At 39.2% G+C, this 17,262-nt stretch overlaps 2 protein-coding genes across 3 annotated transcripts; both read left to right on the top strand.

Moving 5' to 3' along the window:
* Nucleotides 1-1,230: 1,230 nt before the first annotated feature.
* Nucleotides 1,231-11,549, top strand: RB195_003533 (uncharacterized protein; the record flags this gene model as incomplete). Of its 2 annotated transcripts, none has more annotated exons than XM_064201227.1 (8): nucleotides 1,231-1,341; nucleotides 3,388-3,495; nucleotides 3,559-3,639; nucleotides 6,678-6,894; nucleotides 7,703-7,743; nucleotides 8,506-8,531; nucleotides 10,228-10,358; nucleotides 11,425-11,549. In XM_064201227.1, the coding sequence occupies 8 exons, from the start codon at nucleotides 1,231-1,233 to the stop codon at nucleotides 11,547-11,549; spliced, it is 840 nt and encodes a 279-aa protein (XP_064057108.1). The 2 variants fall into 2 exon arrangements, with proteins under 2 accessions (XP_064057108.1, XP_064057109.1); XM_064201228.1 differs by having other exon boundaries at nucleotides 10,117-10,358.
* Nucleotides 11,550-15,068: 3,519 nt separating this feature from the next.
* RB195_003532 (uncharacterized protein) lies at nucleotides 15,069-16,208 on the top strand (the record flags this gene model as incomplete). The annotated part of the gene is made up of 4 exons (XM_064201226.1): nucleotides 15,069-15,170; nucleotides 15,563-15,625; nucleotides 15,987-16,061; nucleotides 16,122-16,208. 4 exons carry the CDS (start codon nucleotides 15,069-15,071, stop codon nucleotides 16,206-16,208), a joined length of 327 nt encoding a protein of 108 aa, XP_064057107.1.
* Between the last annotated feature and the right edge of the window lie 1,054 nt (nucleotides 16,209-17,262).

Here is a 17,262-nt window from a genome sequence, read left to right as displayed (position 1 = left end):
GTCTGACATGATGTCGTCATTTGCAGTATCCAATATATTTCAGTCTCGGATTTGATTCTCCCTCATTTGTTGCTAGTGAAAGCTTCAACCTAATCATCCACCCACAAAAAAAATCACATAACACCTTTCCGTGCGTTGCTCATTGTGTTCTTCGAATAACTGAGTTTCTAGACATTCTCCACTTTTTTTTCTATTACCAAATTACGTCCCACTACACGCACACCGCACCATCTTACCCATGACGGCAATCCCTTCGTTTGATGATTTCTAAAATATTATTTATGTCCTCATTTTTTTTTGTTATACACATTTTTTCATTTGTAATTCTGTGTTGCAGAAGTCTTTTATTTATATAAAACTATTTCTTTGTAACATTTTTTCGTGTTTTGCACGATTTTTTTCTAAGGGTGAACCCGTCCTAACTTTCGGATAATTGTTCTGGAGCGGAGTAATGGTAGAAGGATATGTTGGAGTAGTGGAGTAGTGGATTGGAGTAAGTATTCGAGTATTTATCCATGTCTGGAAAAATTCAGAGAAAATTTGAGAAACTGTCAGGGATAGCGTTTATTTTCAGAGGCTTCAACAATGAGTGCAATGAAGTTCCTCAAGATCTAATTTCTAAAATAACTCGTGGAGAAAATTTCTAAAGTTTTGGGAAACTGCATAGATCCATATCGTATCAGGAATTGGTAGTGCTCCCAAAGAAGCTAATAATAAGCTATTATTAATGTCAAACTTTATCATCAAAATCCAAGACAGAGCTGTAAAAGTCACAATTTGAGAGGGAAAAACCCTCAAATAATCAAATAAATGACGCCACTGCTGATTGGAGTTGAAATAATAAGACATTTAAGGGTGATTTCAACAACGGATGCAAAAAAAAAGGAACACTCCTGCTCCCGATGCCCATGATTAGCGAAATTGTAGTCGGTGTTTTGGATTTCGCTTGGATAACTCGAACACTTGTTAAAACTACAGGTAACTCAACATGAAAAGTATTCCCCATATGTTTCTCTTAAATTAAATTTCTTCTTAGATTCTTCAGAGAAACCTCGTTTTATCTATTGTTCCTCCAAAAGTGTAAGTATCCGTGCCCCTTAGACATAAACTAGTGCTTCCATGAGTTGGCTACAATTCTGACTTATTACTATCATTATGTGATCGTAAGCACATCAATAGGCAGCAAACAATGGTGGTATTTTAAGTTGGCTTCATAGCTGTAGAGCGGTGATGCCTACCGCTACCACATCTCTACTCATTATTGCAGTACTCACCGTCATCATCTTTCTCGTATCTTCTAATAGTGAATGTATTGTCGATGCTGCAGTATATCAGCGTCTAGTGGGTTATGAAATGTCTTTTTTTTTCTCGTTTTTAGACCTACTGTAGGATTGCAACACTGACGTAGAAGTTACATTTCTGGCACCATCGTATCGCGGACGTGTGACTTTTCAGGATGGGCGCTGTTGTTAACTGTATAACATGAACGATGCAGTATTAGAAAAATATTAAAAGTAGCTGTTTGTAAAAAATAGTCGTAGATGAACACTTTTTAGCGCATTATATTGCGTTTCAAATCTCTTCTCGTAATTGCGCAAGTTTCGCATATGCTACTTTATCCCGTCAGGCTATTATTCGTTCATTTAATACGAAGTAATAGGTACTTGTCTGGGATCTTGCAAACATCTAATGAGAATGACTCAGTGCTCAGGTGAAGCTGTAGTTTTTTCTAAAGGGAAAGGTACAAAAAGGTAAACTTTCAACGGATAGTACATTCTTTGCGGTATATTTTTGACTTCATAGGAAAAAGGTATAAGAAAAAGGATAAAGACTAAAACTGTAAGTGTGGATAGTTCCGGCTCTACTTAGACGATCCACTTTAAATTAACATTCCTTGATGCTATTCACTAGAGAAGGGAGGATAATCAAGAGAAATTTGACAGTAAAAAACACAGTAAACCGAAAAGATATTGGTATAGGAAAACAAAAATGAGAAAATGGAACAAATAAGCGCAAGAAGAAAAGAAAGAAGTAGTCCAAATCGTATTTTAACATTTGTGATACTCAGTTACGCAGCCAAACCAGAGATTTTGAAAACTAGCATTGGAGCACTATTGTACAAGGCGAAGGGAGAGCACATAGGTTTCTAAGTACTGATTATATAGACTAAGTATGAATAGAGCTTATGAAGTATATCAGCCCATTTAAGTTGCCCAAATTAGTGCACATAAAGAGACTGAGGTTCAGGAATGCATTTTCTGCATTTTCAATTAACCATTTGCTTAATGAGTGTAGTAAGTCAATGATCCTTCCCTGGCAGAAAAGTTTATACCAGTAGAACAACCTTATAGTCATGAATAACAAGATGGCACCGAGGGCTCGAACAATCCAACGAAAGCATTGCTGCAATACACAATTCCGGACACCGCAACTACTAACAGCATTAGGGATGAAAGATAATGTTACTTTGTGTGTCTGCACTTAAAATGTAGACATCAGAATGGGTTACGTTAGTTGTTTTTAGCTGTTTTGTGTGTTTCCTATTTCCTCATAATGCGATTAATTGTACTTTCAACTTCTTTTCTTATTTTTCCCGTGAGTTTAAGAGGAACAGGTAGGAACACATAAGACCTAACGTGTAAGCATGGAATAAAAAGAACCAAATTATTATCAGAGGTATTTCCGCAACTGAGGGAATATAACTTGTCTCCTTAGCATTCAAACCTTGGAACGATGGCATACTTGTTTAATCCGTAAAGGTGAGCTATCTAATTTAAAATCAAAGGAACCAATCCGAACCGAATCACATGAAAATTATTTTATTACTTTCTTTCTTACTTACTTGAATAGATAAATTGCCCGTCTTAACTAAGCGCGCGAGCCCCAGGATCTTTTGCAATTGTTCCCTTTCCTCGCCACCATCATCCGAACGTCAGCAGGTTTCGCGAATGACGTTGACGGGGTCTTTGAGACGTATCCAGCTGAGGTCTAACCTGGCCCATCCGTGCAGCAAACAAACCAGCTCATCTTTCTGACCGCCTCCGTAGAAGGGATTTACCATCTCTTGGGGTCCACTATAATGTTTCCTTATTCCTACCTGATGAACGGTGGTGCCCCAGTTCAAAACGCATGCACTGGTGGTCTCTCGTGGACAAGGTAAGATCTTCCTTCTCTAGCTTTAGTGGAATGTATTTGTAGTTTGCAGTGGCAAAGAAAAATTTTACTCTTTTTTCCTATCTGCAGATGACTCATTTTTATAACTCACATCCACTAAATAATAAGCTTGTTGTATTTTATGTCTAAAATACAAATAATGCAAGACAACATCAATGCGCACGCAGCATGTTGACGAGGAAAGTAAGTTTGGTAGAAATATCTCGCTTGCAGATAGACAGCAATAAAACTCTCCTTCACTGTGTGGTATCCAAATATACCAAAACCTCAGACAGCTGCACAGTTTCCGATCTAAAGGAAGGGTACACTCAACTTACTACGGTACGTCCTGATATGGTTGATTGGATCAAACATGTTATTCAAACTTGATGAAATGATCTTCAGACTGGATGTCGAATTCATAATATATCATTAGAATGTTACTGCTCTGACAGGTGCCCGGAAACAGAGCTGGATGAGCTCACGGTACGAGTTTTGCACCGTAGAGGAATTTATTAGCTAGAAAGTCGCATGTTGAGACATGCTATGAATAGAGTAACAGTGTGCGACATTTATAACAGAAAAAATCCTGCAGCACTAAACTGCATGAAACTGCTAGGTTTTTAAGAAAAAATTCAAGGAAAAATGTGTATGAAGAAATGAGGAGCCAAGTCTCTTTGGTCAGCGCTGAACGGCGGTCAATCGAGCTGAAACTGCAATTATAACATGCAGTACTGTGGTGGTTTGTTATATGATGAAGGAAAGTAGCGAGACAACAACGCAGAGCGGCGAGCAACGCGCCGAGGAACATTGCACGATTTTTACAAGATTGCTCATCAGGTGCTACTTCCAGCAACAATCCGCGTTCGAAAATAACTACCAAAAGCTTACAAAGTCCGACACCAGACAATGTCACTGGCCTGTCGATGGTATGTTTTTGCTGCGCTGATGTGTCCTTCACAACACTAGTTTCCCTCAACAGGACCGTTTCTCTTTAAGCCGTTTTCATGGTTTTCTTCAAACAAGGTGCAAAGCCATCTTCAGCATATCAATTGATACAGTGTCTTCAAAGTGCTTAGGCTCCACCTAGATAGGTTAAAACACGTAAGCAACTGACTGAAGAAAACAAAACGACGATTCCATGGAAACTACCGGCTGCGTTTTGATAGCAAGGAAATATATGTTACATCTGTCACAGCTTAGGGAGGAGAGTGTTCCAGCTCTAGTTCCTCATGCTCGTTGATGTGTGGGTCCCGTGAAAAACTGACACCAGGACTCTATCTACCCCCCGGAGGTCGCGATGGGTTCATATAGTCGGCACTAGAGTTTATTCGCACGAGGAAGTGGGGTGCCATCTAAATCTACTCAAACGGCTGCGCAGGCGGTCGCGTCGCGGCGCGCTGGCCCACTGTCACTTCTGCCGAATCGGGGGTCCTTCACAAGCTGGCCTTTGGATCTAAATCTACAAACACCGTGCTATTCGACCTGAGTAAAAGGTAAATGATAACACCTCGATGCACCTTTCATTGCCTATTCTAGGTTAAATATTCTATCTAAACTAAGGTAAGTTATTTCTAGATATATATGTTCTATGTTGTGACTTCTCTCTATTAAGTAGTCTTTATTTCTACACGTTCTAGGCTCAAAGCAACTTTTTTTATTTATTTAATATTATTAATTCATTTATAGTCGCCCAATCGTCGAAGGAGTTTTACTGTTTTCGGAGAATCCTTGCGGGATAGTGATTTAACCTTCGAAGTAATGATTTCGCGAAACTCATGGTGATTTTTGTTATTACAACGCTTCGTCAACCTCCATCTACGTATCCATATTTCTTTTCACATCTGCTTTCATACTTTATTTTGGGTATTATAAGAGTGTCAACTTAAATGCATGGTTATCGCTATTGAAAGTCTCTTTATTTCGAGTCGTCAATTCAAGCCTACCGCAGTTCAATAATTAAAAGCGATTATAAAATTAATTCAGCGCAGTTTAAAGGAGAAATAGAATGATTTCAGCAACGAAGAAGGAGAGTAAGGAGGAATGCAATCTCTAGAGGGGAGAGATATCATCAGTGGAAACGTGTGGCAATCGTTTGGCAACAATTCCTAAAAGAACAACAATTTTCAACTACATAAAGAACGCGTTAACAGAGAGGATTGTGCCAGCCGTGAGTTGTAAAAGCCGCGAATCATTAACTTTCCTGCCAAAAACAACTCCATGCTACCACATGTCAAGAAATAAAGACTACTTAAATGAAAGAGAAGTCACAACATAGAACATATATATCTAGAAATAACTTACCTTAGTTAGCAGACATTTAAACCTAGAATAGGCAATGAAACAGGTGCATCGAAGGTGGAAGTTATCATTTTCACCTATTTACCTCAGGTCGAATAGCTACGAGTGCCTTTTAACACTAAAGGCACTCACGCTTATGAAGGGCCCCCGATTTGGAAGAAGTGGCAGTGGGCCAGCGCGCCGTGATGCAACCGCCCGCGCAGCCGTTTAAGTAGATTTAGATGAGACCAGGAAGTGGTAGCCATTTAGGCTTGCGTCGACAGCCGGTCGATAGTTCACGCCCCACCTCGCGGGGTACATTCACTTGGAAGCCCTTGCGCTACCGTCACACTTTCCCGTTTTTTACCCTTACTCTAACCCCATTTCGGCTCGTACACTAAAATCTGACAGTTGTGAGAATCCGCCCCCAGAAGCCCCCTGGGCGCCGCCCACAGGGGGCTTGTGGAATGGCCTCTGAGCTCCTTTCCAATTCACACATACATATGGATTGCCTAGCCACTCTTTTCACTGAGAACTCACTCAGTCTTCATCCCATACTACGTATATACACAATAATACTACACAAAATGGATGTGGATTGGCCAGTCACTTACTACTTTCCCAGCAAGTAAAAATCCCCGGACGTATCAACAAAGTCTGGATGCAAAAGCGCGTATTCAACTCCACCAGACAGTCTCAGAGACGCAAGTTACCTCCAACTCCTCCTCCTTGGTTTGGCAAATGTTATTGCTTGAAAGCTGCGCTGCTGTTCTTGTCTGATCGATCGCATCCGCACCTTGAGTCCGTTCCGGTTTGTTACCACGCGAGAATGGTGGTGCGAAATGAGGTTTCGTAACAGGAAACACCCTTTTTTATAGAGTAAAGAGTGGGCGGGGCCTGAAGCGCGCCAAAAGAAGGAGAGCGATGGGACCTTACCGCGTCTGCGCCACGCATCTTTTAGATGTTATCGTGAATGAGTTGCGTGGACAACATCATTGAAATTTGAAATTCATAATTTGAAATTGCTTATAGTTGTTATTATTGTATAATTGTAATTCTCGTAATTTTTATAATTGTTGTGTCGTTGTGCCCATTTCTATCCCTTGAATTTTGATACGTCTGCGGTTGAAGCTCCATACCAACGGTGAGGAGAAAAACCGTTCTAAAAGCAACAATCACTGAAACATGTTGAAATAACCTCCAGTGAACTTTTCTCAACGTTTATGTTTTATAATTTATCTCAGAACTTTTATCTCGCAAATGGCGAAACTTGGGAACGAAGCTGCATTGAAAGTTTTGTCAACTCCTGGAAGAAGACGGAACGAACGGATCCTAAAATACCATCGACCATTTTGCCGGTAAACGTCAGCGATAGTACCAAGACTGTAACAGAAACGTCACGGAAAAGTAGCCTTCTCACAACACGTGAAGCTACTCCTCAGATAGATCTTACTAGTGAAGGTGAGATTTTGTAAACACTTTTATCGCTTAAATTTATCTGATTGAAAAATAAGAGACTGGTGTTTTTTTTCTTTTCATAGTGAAAAATGCACATAGGGATAAAAACCAGTTCCAAAATGTCATTTATCGTACGGTAGAGAATTTCTCATTGTACACATCAATTTCTATTGTGACCTTATTTTACTGCTGCTCGTTATTCCAGACCATTAAAGCAAGTGTCAAATTGACCAAGCTGAGCTTTTTTTACACATTTGGTTTTTTTGCAACTAATGGATGTGATAAGATCGCTAAGGCTGCTTTTGTGATTTATTCTGTGCATAGAGGGAATCGGCTAAGGCATGAAGAGTATAAGAAAGAAAAAAATTGCTTGGAAATTTACAAAAAAATTAGAAAAGGAAGAAATCAACTTAAAAAAGACTAAACTATTAAACTCGAAAAACCATTCAGCGATGGGAGGCTATGTTTTTAAACGATTGTAATGACAACACTGGAAAGTGTGCTGGTGATTAATTTGCTAATCGCTTAGTTTTTTATCGAAGAAAAAAGATAGGGGAAAGAAAAAATCTTTCTTCTCCTCCCCTCTTTTTCCTTTCTTCTGCGTAAACGTCTCCACTTCCTCCCTCCCACCTACGACCTCGCCCTTCTTTCACCCACCTTTTTACGAGCTATGTGGAAGAGATCCCAATGTCTTAAGGACCCTGGAAACTTGTGGCGTTGTTGTAGTGTTTGTGTTTGCTATGCATTGAGTAAAAAACAAAAAGTCAGCAAAAAAATCAACGTGAAACCAATTTTAACTTTCTGATTTCAGCAATGAATACTTCTTATTCGAATCTCACAAGTGAAGAAGAGGTAATATTAAAAACTTTTTTAAAATACAATACTTTTGTGTTCATAGAGTTTCTCAGACCTTACAACGTCACCAACTGTGGAAACATTCCACTTTTCCTTATACATTGGGGTGATCTTGTGATCTTGTTAGTGTGACGAAGGATGAAGTGTCTAATGTTGATCAATCCGTTCGGGGTGTGCGCCACCGCGTTCACTTCAATTCAGAATCGCTGGAAGTCTACGAATGCGTAATTATCCTGTACAATGATTGCCAATGCCAGCGGGGTTAGCCGATGTTCCAAGCCAGTGTTTTTATCCTCCCAGTCAAGTCTGGTACCATTCTCTCGAACCCGGAAGGATGAAGGGGTTGGTTGGCACCGGAGCGGATTTGAACCTCCGACCGATCGTGCAAATACAGCGAAACCTCTTTCCAACTGCGTCATCTGGCGCATCAACAGGTTTGGGATGCTCCAACACTTTTGAAAGTAACTCGAAATCATTGACGTATTTAAACTTTCTAAGGTTTTAGGCCTATACTATGGGATATGCTCGTTTTGACCCGACTATGCCTTGCAGAATATGTCCGTGAAATTCTGACACATAAATACCCGTTTAAAAATACTGACTTGACACATCGGCCGGCCCCCCGCAAGTCATTGTATAGGTCAACCCGCGCTATAAAACCTCAACGATTACGAATTCCAGTAAAAACGTGATGGCGCATCCCGAGTGGTTTGATACGCCAGTGACTTTATCCTTTATCCTTTTAAATACCTGTTCCAGGGTCGATTATTTCGGAAGCAATTGCTGTGAGTTGCCCGCGTTCTTGTTTCAAATCGAAATACTTTGGTCGTCTCCTTTGTTCACTAAATTCCAACGAGGATTTGTAAATGCCTTGGGGTGCACTGAAAAAAAAAACATTTGCATTTTTCGTTAGCATTAAAAAAACGCAATGATTAGCCATAGATAGACCAGAAATGCTGTATGATGAGAAACTTATAAACAGAACAAAAAAAAAAAACTTAAAGTAACCTATTTGTGACCTGCCAAGACAATCAACATAACAGCATGAACGAGACCTACGGTTGGTCGATCAAGCCATTACTGTACAAAGAAAATGTACTGAGAAAAAACACTTGCAAGCTATTATAGAAGGGAGAAGTTCATCATATAATTTGTAAGATCAGCGAACATTCGGAGATATCGCTGACTTTGCCGCAGGCGGTTTAAATATGTCCTTTAAGTCTGTCTTGAAGTCGAGGGTTCTGCCTGATAAACTTGCTCCATTTCATTGTTTCTGCTCGGCGGCTCTCAGCGCCCTCGGATCGCAAACTGCAATCCCGTTGGGATACTAACAAACAACAATATTTCTGCCTCTGACTAATTAATTGAATAAAAAAATTATTTGGAAAAGAACTAGTGATCTTCACAACAAATATTGAATCCGAGATCCGTCGCTCTAATTTGAATACATGTTTATGCACTCTTTCACAAGATAATCAACGGTCTGTCATTTATATTTGTCATTTGTTAATTATGTGTGTGATGAACTGAATGTCATGAATATAATGGTTGTGGCGCAGTCGGTTAGAGGTCCGCTGCTGCAGCATGGGCGATGGTTGGACACCGCCCTAACGCCAACCAAGCTTTTCATCTCTCCTAGGTTGATAAATTTCCTTGTTGTTGAAATGTTTTTCCCCAAGAGTCCAACCATTTCACGTAGAAGCGTGGTTGCTTTCCTCAAAACGTAGCGATTTTCCTGATGAGGCTCGGGAACGTGTACCGGATAGACAGTTACGCAGTCTTTTGTCCACGACTATCAAATTGGGACCATGCGGCAAAAGGTGCTGTTGACTCGTTCCGTGGTAGAGAAAACTAGCGGTACGGTTATATCAGGGGAGTTATGTTACGTAACTATTTATATTTTCCTTTTTTTGAAATTAATACCTATAATATTACGTCGAAAATGATTTTAAATTGACTTAACAAACATGCTAAAAGTTATTTGAGGGATAAGATGATGTACGTCACATTGGGATGTAGGTGAAAAAATATCCATAGTTGTCTGAGTGGTTTCAAAGAAAAAAACCTCTTTATCCGAACACCTGAGGTTTCCTTCAAACACAGTATTTCACGAAATTAGAACCTGAGTAATGTGTGTCTGTGTATTTTGAAGGGATCTGAATTATGTGATCCATATTCTTTTTTTCAAACAAAAATTTTGCTTCACTTCAAGGTTTTTTGTTCAAATACGAACACAATAGTAAATTATGTAGTTAGAGAACATAGTACTTCTTCCAGTTTCATAGAACTTCATGCGTTGTTCAGTTTGATTTATTCATATTTGTTTATTTCTAACCGTTTATTAAGGATTTTGTTGGTGTTTTTTTTCAGCAAAGCAACTACATTCAAGCTGTTCTGGATTTTCTCCACGATGACATTTTTGATGCTCTGTCAAATGATTCTCATCTCTATGATTCGTTTTGAGTCTATTAACTACTTTAGAGAATCATCATCACATAGTTCTTCGATTACACTTGTTGCTGAACGCACAAATACACCAACTACCGTATCAAGAAATGCTGCCAGCAGAATGTCAAGTTCGAAACAAGTCCCAAGGGCTAAGAAATCAATCGGTGAGAAGTCAGCCATAAAGATGCCGACAACTGCTGATTGGTATCAGTTTAGAAAAATTTAAGAAAATGATTTGAAAAATTAATAATAGGGCACGTAGTTAAATGTAAATTTATTTTATATCCACAAAAACACATCTATGTACAATTTCTACATCATTCACAATCTCTTCCCTAATTACTTTGATGTTATCTCTTTACGCATCGATCGTTAATTTAATGCTCAATATTGACGTATTTTGAGTAAGGAAAATTTGCTGAAGTGAATAATTAGTTAGTAAGCTTGGTTGCATTTCTTACGGGTGTGCATTAATTGTGGAGCAACCGTTTTTGTAAGATATGTTCTTTGTATTATTTTGTCATTAAACCGCTCCATTTGTGTTCATTGATGTGGAAATTCTCAGCGAGCGCTGTTTCACCTCTCTCTCTCCTCTGCTTTGCAGAAAAATTCCGCTAATAAATTAATATGTTTCGAATACCTGTGTAATAAATATGAACTATAATAAATAATTATTTATATTTATACTAAATAAATAATATAAACTACTGGTGGTGGTAACACTGTTCTTTTCAGAAAAATACGAGTGTGAGAAAGCAAGATGCATGATTAGAAAGTTTTTTTTCGGGTATTAGAAAGACTCACTAGAATATCCGAAAAAAAGTCTTGAAAGTTCCTTATTAGATGTAGGGATTGTGATATGCGTAGGCGTAAAAACCTCACATTCCCCCTATCTGCACAGACAGAAAAAATAGGGGATCAGGATCAGTGATACTGATATTTTCCTATTGTCCACAAGTTGTATTAAAAAATACCGATATCCGCAATCAAAACGCCGCAGGCATGTTCTCATCACGAATTCTAGATGGTAGATTTGTAGAAAAAAGCGAAAAATCGACAAAAAATTGATAACTTTTGGAAGATATCGTCTAGTGGAAACTCCTTCCTCCTAAACAGCGCATTTTATTACTTCCATTTATTTTTAATTATTTTATTATTTTCATATTTTCCCTAAAGTTTATGCTTCTTCAGCTCTATAGATTAAAAAGAGAAAATCGGTCGTCGTTTCAGACGATATTCCACGCTTCGCCCTGCTACTCATCGCTGTTTGCATGCATGACAAGAGAGAAGGATATGATATGAAAGTTTATTTTTTTCGGATATTAGAAAGACTCACTAGAATATCCGAAGAATAAGGCTTGAAAGTACTTTATTAGTTGTAGGGATTGTGATATGCGACACCGTCCAACATGACTTCATTTTCTCGTTCAAATAATGTCTAATAATTTTCATTATACCTTCGTATTTCTCCTGAAACAAATATGGAACCAGTGGAACAAGTATGAAGGAAGAGAATCAAGGCAACTACGTAGTAAATCTATCTTATTACCCATCTTTGAAGTATACAAATGATGTTTGAGCGCACGTGAGAATTTGCGTCCGACCCACCAAAAAACGCGTTGACGCTCTGTAGAATAGTAAATGATGTTGATAATGAGATGTTAGCTGTACAGTTTGAGGTGGGCGTTAAACTGTGGTGGTGTCGCCGCCTTTGTTGAAGAAATTAATGTTTCTCCTCAGTCCTCTTTTTCTCTTACTTTCTGTAGTTCTCCTCTGCGTAAAAATTCATGAATAGATTTCGATTTCGATTGCATTATTCATCGAATACGAGTCTTTAAAATCTACAAAATCCTGAATTATAGTGGATATCTTTATCTCCTTTTACAGAATTTTTACTGTTTGCTCTGCTCCGAACTACCTCCACTGATTCAGCGTTCAGCGGTTGTATTGTTGTTCCAGTATGTCCAGTATTGTTGTTGTTTTGTATTGCTGTGTGCGTTTCTATATGACTAACATTTTGAAAGAATCACAACTGCAAAAATTCTGATAATCATCGACGAAAAGACCCTATAAATTCGGCACAAATCTAGTGTCTACTAAACAAAATGCTTGGAACGCCTTAGCAGCAAAAAAGCGACAAAATTATCGAAAAAAAAGGATTTTTCTGAAGGAAATCCACGTCTATTTACTACTACAAAAAGAAGAGAATGGAACCATCAAAAAAAATGCAGAAAATTATCCAGGAGAACTTTTAGACCTCGGCGAAATGTGCTTATTCCTCCACCAATGGAGCCAAAGTTCACCGGCGACACCGGCGTTTGACACGGATCGTACACGTATTGATTGGGATTGTTAACAACAAAGTTTTGCTCGGTAATTTTGAAGAATCAGCAAACCAGTAGGGATAAACAATTTGATAAAAAGTAAATAGTAATAAATAACAATGCAGGAATGTCCGGGATAACTCACTGAAGTGCTGAAAATTACAGTTTTTCATCGAATACTTCAAATTCTTTCACACACAAGTAATTGAAATGAGAGCGATCTTTTACTGATCACAGAACTGAATATGGAATTTTTCTACAGTGACTTGACTAAAGATTGAGGAGAATTTTCGGGAAATGGGAGGATGGAGGATTCATTTTTTAAATTTATACGGAGGTAGAGTCATCTGGATGAACATGTGTTAATGGCCTGATGAACGAAATTTCAATCGATACCAGAACATTACAACACTGGCAGTGTTGCGCACATTATTCAGACTGTTCAAAATGTTTTAGCGAAACATTTTAAGTTTTCAAATTCATGTTATTAGTATATTTTATAGGCTATATTGATTTGAACGATAATTTCTCTGCAAATTGTGCTCTTTTTAGCCGGAATTTCTCCGGCATCATTCTATTTGTTTCTTCTATTCATCCTGAACATTTTTCCTGGGAATTGGTAGTTGGCAAATATGTACATGTGCACGTACTCCACTTTAATGGAAAATTTTGTTGATTTTAAAAACTCGTATGCGATCGATACTGCGATCAAAATCGTCCCTGGAGCCGACCAAGCGCCTTTCATTTCTCTCTGCGATCTAAAAATTATTCTCCAGACTTGTTAGAGAATTGAAAAACACTGATTTGATACATCGGAAAGTGATTGTAAAGCTGCAAACGCGTCCATACACCTAACAAAACCTTTAACGATTCTGAATTGAACGTGTAGGCGCATCTAAAAGTGACGCATGATCAACGGCATGTTTAATATCTTTTATGCGACCTCACATGATTTGGAGAGCCATGTATGGATCGCATCGATCGATCTATCAGATCAGTGTCTTCATCTTTTCAAACAAATTTGGTATCAATTCATTCATTCCATACTTCATCGATGAAAGCCCCTTGATTACCCTTAAAGGCGGCATACCACGAATCTGACGTGGTTAGAATATCCGGTAATCCGAGGATCCCACATCGTTTCTCTCCCAGAGATGGCTCCGCTCATCTCTGGGAGAGAAACGATGTGGAAACCATTTTGGTTATTACGAGATACGTTAGAACTCCTTGCACACGTCCCGGTCCCCTTGGCAGCTTTTTCATTGGTTTTAAGTTAGGCTGGTGAGAAGACGTCACTGATCTCCGATCGCTCACAATTGGATGCGGCACGTGCACAAAGGTGGTGCGTTGCAACTAAAATTGTCTTTAAAAAACGTCGTCTTCCACGCCGTTTCTTCCGACGATCAGGGAGAGACGAGCGGATCCAGCCCTGAACCCGCAATCTACAACCCTAACTATAGAATTTCCCGAGAATTCCTTCACCATATCAGATTCATGGTATGCTGCCTTTGAAGGCATCACCCCACGAATCTGACGTGGTATGGGTTTCCGAGGGCTAAAGATTACACGAGGGCGTAGATTACAAAAACGAGTAGGACCTTGTTCACCTCTCCCTGCATCACTGCAAACAGACGGCTTCTTAATGCGGTTCCTTACGACGTTCTCTAAAACAATGAGTCACCCTCGCGCCCCGCCCCGCGTGCGATTCGTCGAAAATTCATTCGGACTCCCCGATGGGCAGTTCATTCCAATTCACAAATCGCAAGCGGAGGCGGAGCGCAATGGTGGCGCGTTGCAACACAAGTCTTCGTAAGAAACAGCGTTCCGAGGTCGTCCGTTTACACTGATACAGAGAGAGATAAACGAAATCACTCTCTTCCCCACAATCTATGACCCCGTGTAGGTATTATACAGCTGAAACCCGTACCACCCCAGATTCGTGGAGTGATGCCTTTAAGCAGTGTTGAAATATCGACCGCTTAGACGTGGAGTGAACTTTTCACTCCAGAAATTGAAGAGTGAAAAACGAGGTTGCCCGTCAGTAAGAGTTTTGGGTTAATTAGTAAACTGTACACGTTATGAATTCTTACTCATTTTCCCTCTCAGTATTTGCTACAATTCCGCCTTATCTGCCACATGTTCTTCTCTTTTTTCTTTCTTTTTTCTTTCTGTTCTTCATCCTAGTTTGATTAGTGAACCTGCGCATTGAAATAAGTAGAACTCTGGATTCTTCCTGCGCACATACTTCACCTTCCTACATCAAGTAGGCTCAGCTCGCACTAACCAATACTTTTGACCCATCTTATTAGATTTTCTAACTACTTCTTCTAAAACTATGGTTTCTTTCCTTTAAAAACTTCATTTATTCCTTGAAAAAGGATCCTAACTTTCAGAAAATATCTATAGTTGAGCTTTTGAGTTCCGTAATGTAAAAACTGTTTACAGTTTTCGAACTACTATCTTCTGATAATGGTAATCCTGTTTATTACTAATGAAACCAAGGTGAGGTTTATTCCATCTTGATACTCTCCTTTGAACAGCGTATCGACAATGTCACTCAACGTCGAGCCAGCGGTCGGCAATTTTCCAGCGACCGGCGGTAATGCCACACACAACATTATCTCTCTCGTCGACACAAAGCTCGCATTTAAGGTGAGATTAATTACAAAGATTATTCGTGGAGGAATCTGAAACCAAAAGAAATGAGTTAAATAGGAGTAACTTAAGTTTCTGCTGTGTGTTTTGGGCTTATATATCTTTTTTCCAAAATTTCTTCCTTTTTCCTAATGTCTATCATAAGAATTCCAAAAAAGTGCAAACTAGTGCCAAGCATAGGTAGGGATAAGGAGGAGCCGGACCCTCCTCAAATGAAGGGATCTAACAAGTGGGGTGAAGCTCAAGTGATGAGGATTTCTTCGTCAACCGTCTAAAAGTGAAAGGAATCCGGGTCCTTTCGCCAAACGTCCAAAAGTGAAGAGGGTCCCTTTAAGAAACGTCTAGAAATTTGCCTCTCTCCTCTATGATTGAGTTCCGTTATTGTTTAGGTGAAATCCTCCAATAATGATCACTACCGCGTACGACCAGTCTATGGATTTGTTGAAGGAAAAGTAAGTTTTACAATGATGATAGAAGAAAAAGAAAAAGAAAAAGCTTGAAAAAGCCTAGGAGTAAGCATAATCACTAAACTCGATTGAATTATAAACACGTAACTAGTGTGCCTCGGAAACAGTAAAAAAATTTCGTTGATTCACAGAAGAGAATGAAGACTGGCGATAGGAGACTTCTTTTTTGACTAACATTGATTTTGGGCGGCGGTAAACGGCTGTGATCGCTCACTATGATCGCCGAGTTCACATTTATCTCATTCAAAAATAAATTGAATATTTGTTGTTGTTGTCGGTGATGGCAGGCATTAACTAAAAGGTGTCGTGAGTAAACTTCATTACATTATTTTCATAATACTGCTAGGGAACTACGAAATTGGAAATTGTTCGTCTTACCGGACCAGCTAAAGAAGATAAATTGGTCATTCAATGGGCTGAGGTGAGTTCCTTTTTTTTCTCTCCACTATTTCGATTTTTAAATAGAAGTGGTTACGTTCAGGTACCACCGGATGAAACTGATGCTCAAGCCCCCTTCAAAGCTGGTGCACAGGCTGGTGAAGTGATATTGCCGCTGAAAGCGGAATAAGCGTTCTTATAAATAAATGATGCACATAATATTCAGTTGCTTATTACCTATGCCAATAATTAACATATACAATTCACCTTCTTCGTTACTTTTTCGTTTGATACATTCTATAGACGTAGTATAAGAGAAAGTACGTTGCTCGAATACAAATCTTGTTAGTGAATATTTATTTTTTTATTTCAACGAGGTTGTGTGGGAACTTTATTGATGGACTGAGGTTTCGACAACTTCGTCCTTATCAAAAGCCTGAAGATTGAGTTCGAGGTCTTCGATGCTATGCATATCCCCACCAAACTCTTCCGCTCTCCTTCCGAAGCCTCGATATCATTCTAGGCGCACTAAGCAGGAACTCCAAGAGGAAAACAAACTGACCAGTCTCATCGACCTCAGCAAAGGTGGTGTGCCACTGCATACAAACAAGTTCAAGTTAAACTAATGAATAGAGTGCTGAAGGGAACGGAACATGTACCTAGAGGCGCGTCGTAACGAACCTCGTAGGAAATAAAGCAATTCTCATGTCGTTTCTTATGACGATCAGATGAGCGGCACCGTGTGGTTTTCCGCAATCTACGTACTTGTATAGACGCTTTCCATGTGAGATCCATACCACGTCAGATTTATGCTATGCTGACTTTAAGAAATACCTGGAAACATGACTTCAACATTAGAACTAGCGAATGGACCGTCATGAACAGAAAGATTTCACAGCAGCTTTGTGCTGAAATGGTTGGAGTCGACAGTAGTTGAGTGAATTTCTTTTCATCCGTACATAGTTTTTCTTGTCAAGCTCAAGAGGACGCTCAGAGGGACGGTCATACTTTATGATTAGATTTGGAACGACAGTTATAGATGGATAGTATTTATTCCAAAGTCTTCCAAACTTTCTGGAGAATTCCTTCAGACCTTAGTGCATACATAAGACACGGACCGAATTTCTTTATACAAACAATGCTGGTATAAACAATTTTGATGAGTACAGTGTAAGAAATTGAAAAAATAAGAGACTCTGATGAGTTTGAAGTTGAAAGAGAGGAATTAGAAAAAAGTGTCTGAT

Source organism: Necator americanus, chromosome IV (assembly GCF_031761385.1).
Source record: "Necator americanus strain Aroian chromosome IV, whole genome shotgun sequence".
Lineage (NCBI taxonomy): Eukaryota > Metazoa > Nematoda > Chromadorea > Rhabditida > Ancylostomatidae > Necator > Necator americanus.
Note: the sequence above shows the minus strand (reverse complement) of the source record. Positions and strands in the feature narration are given on the sequence as shown.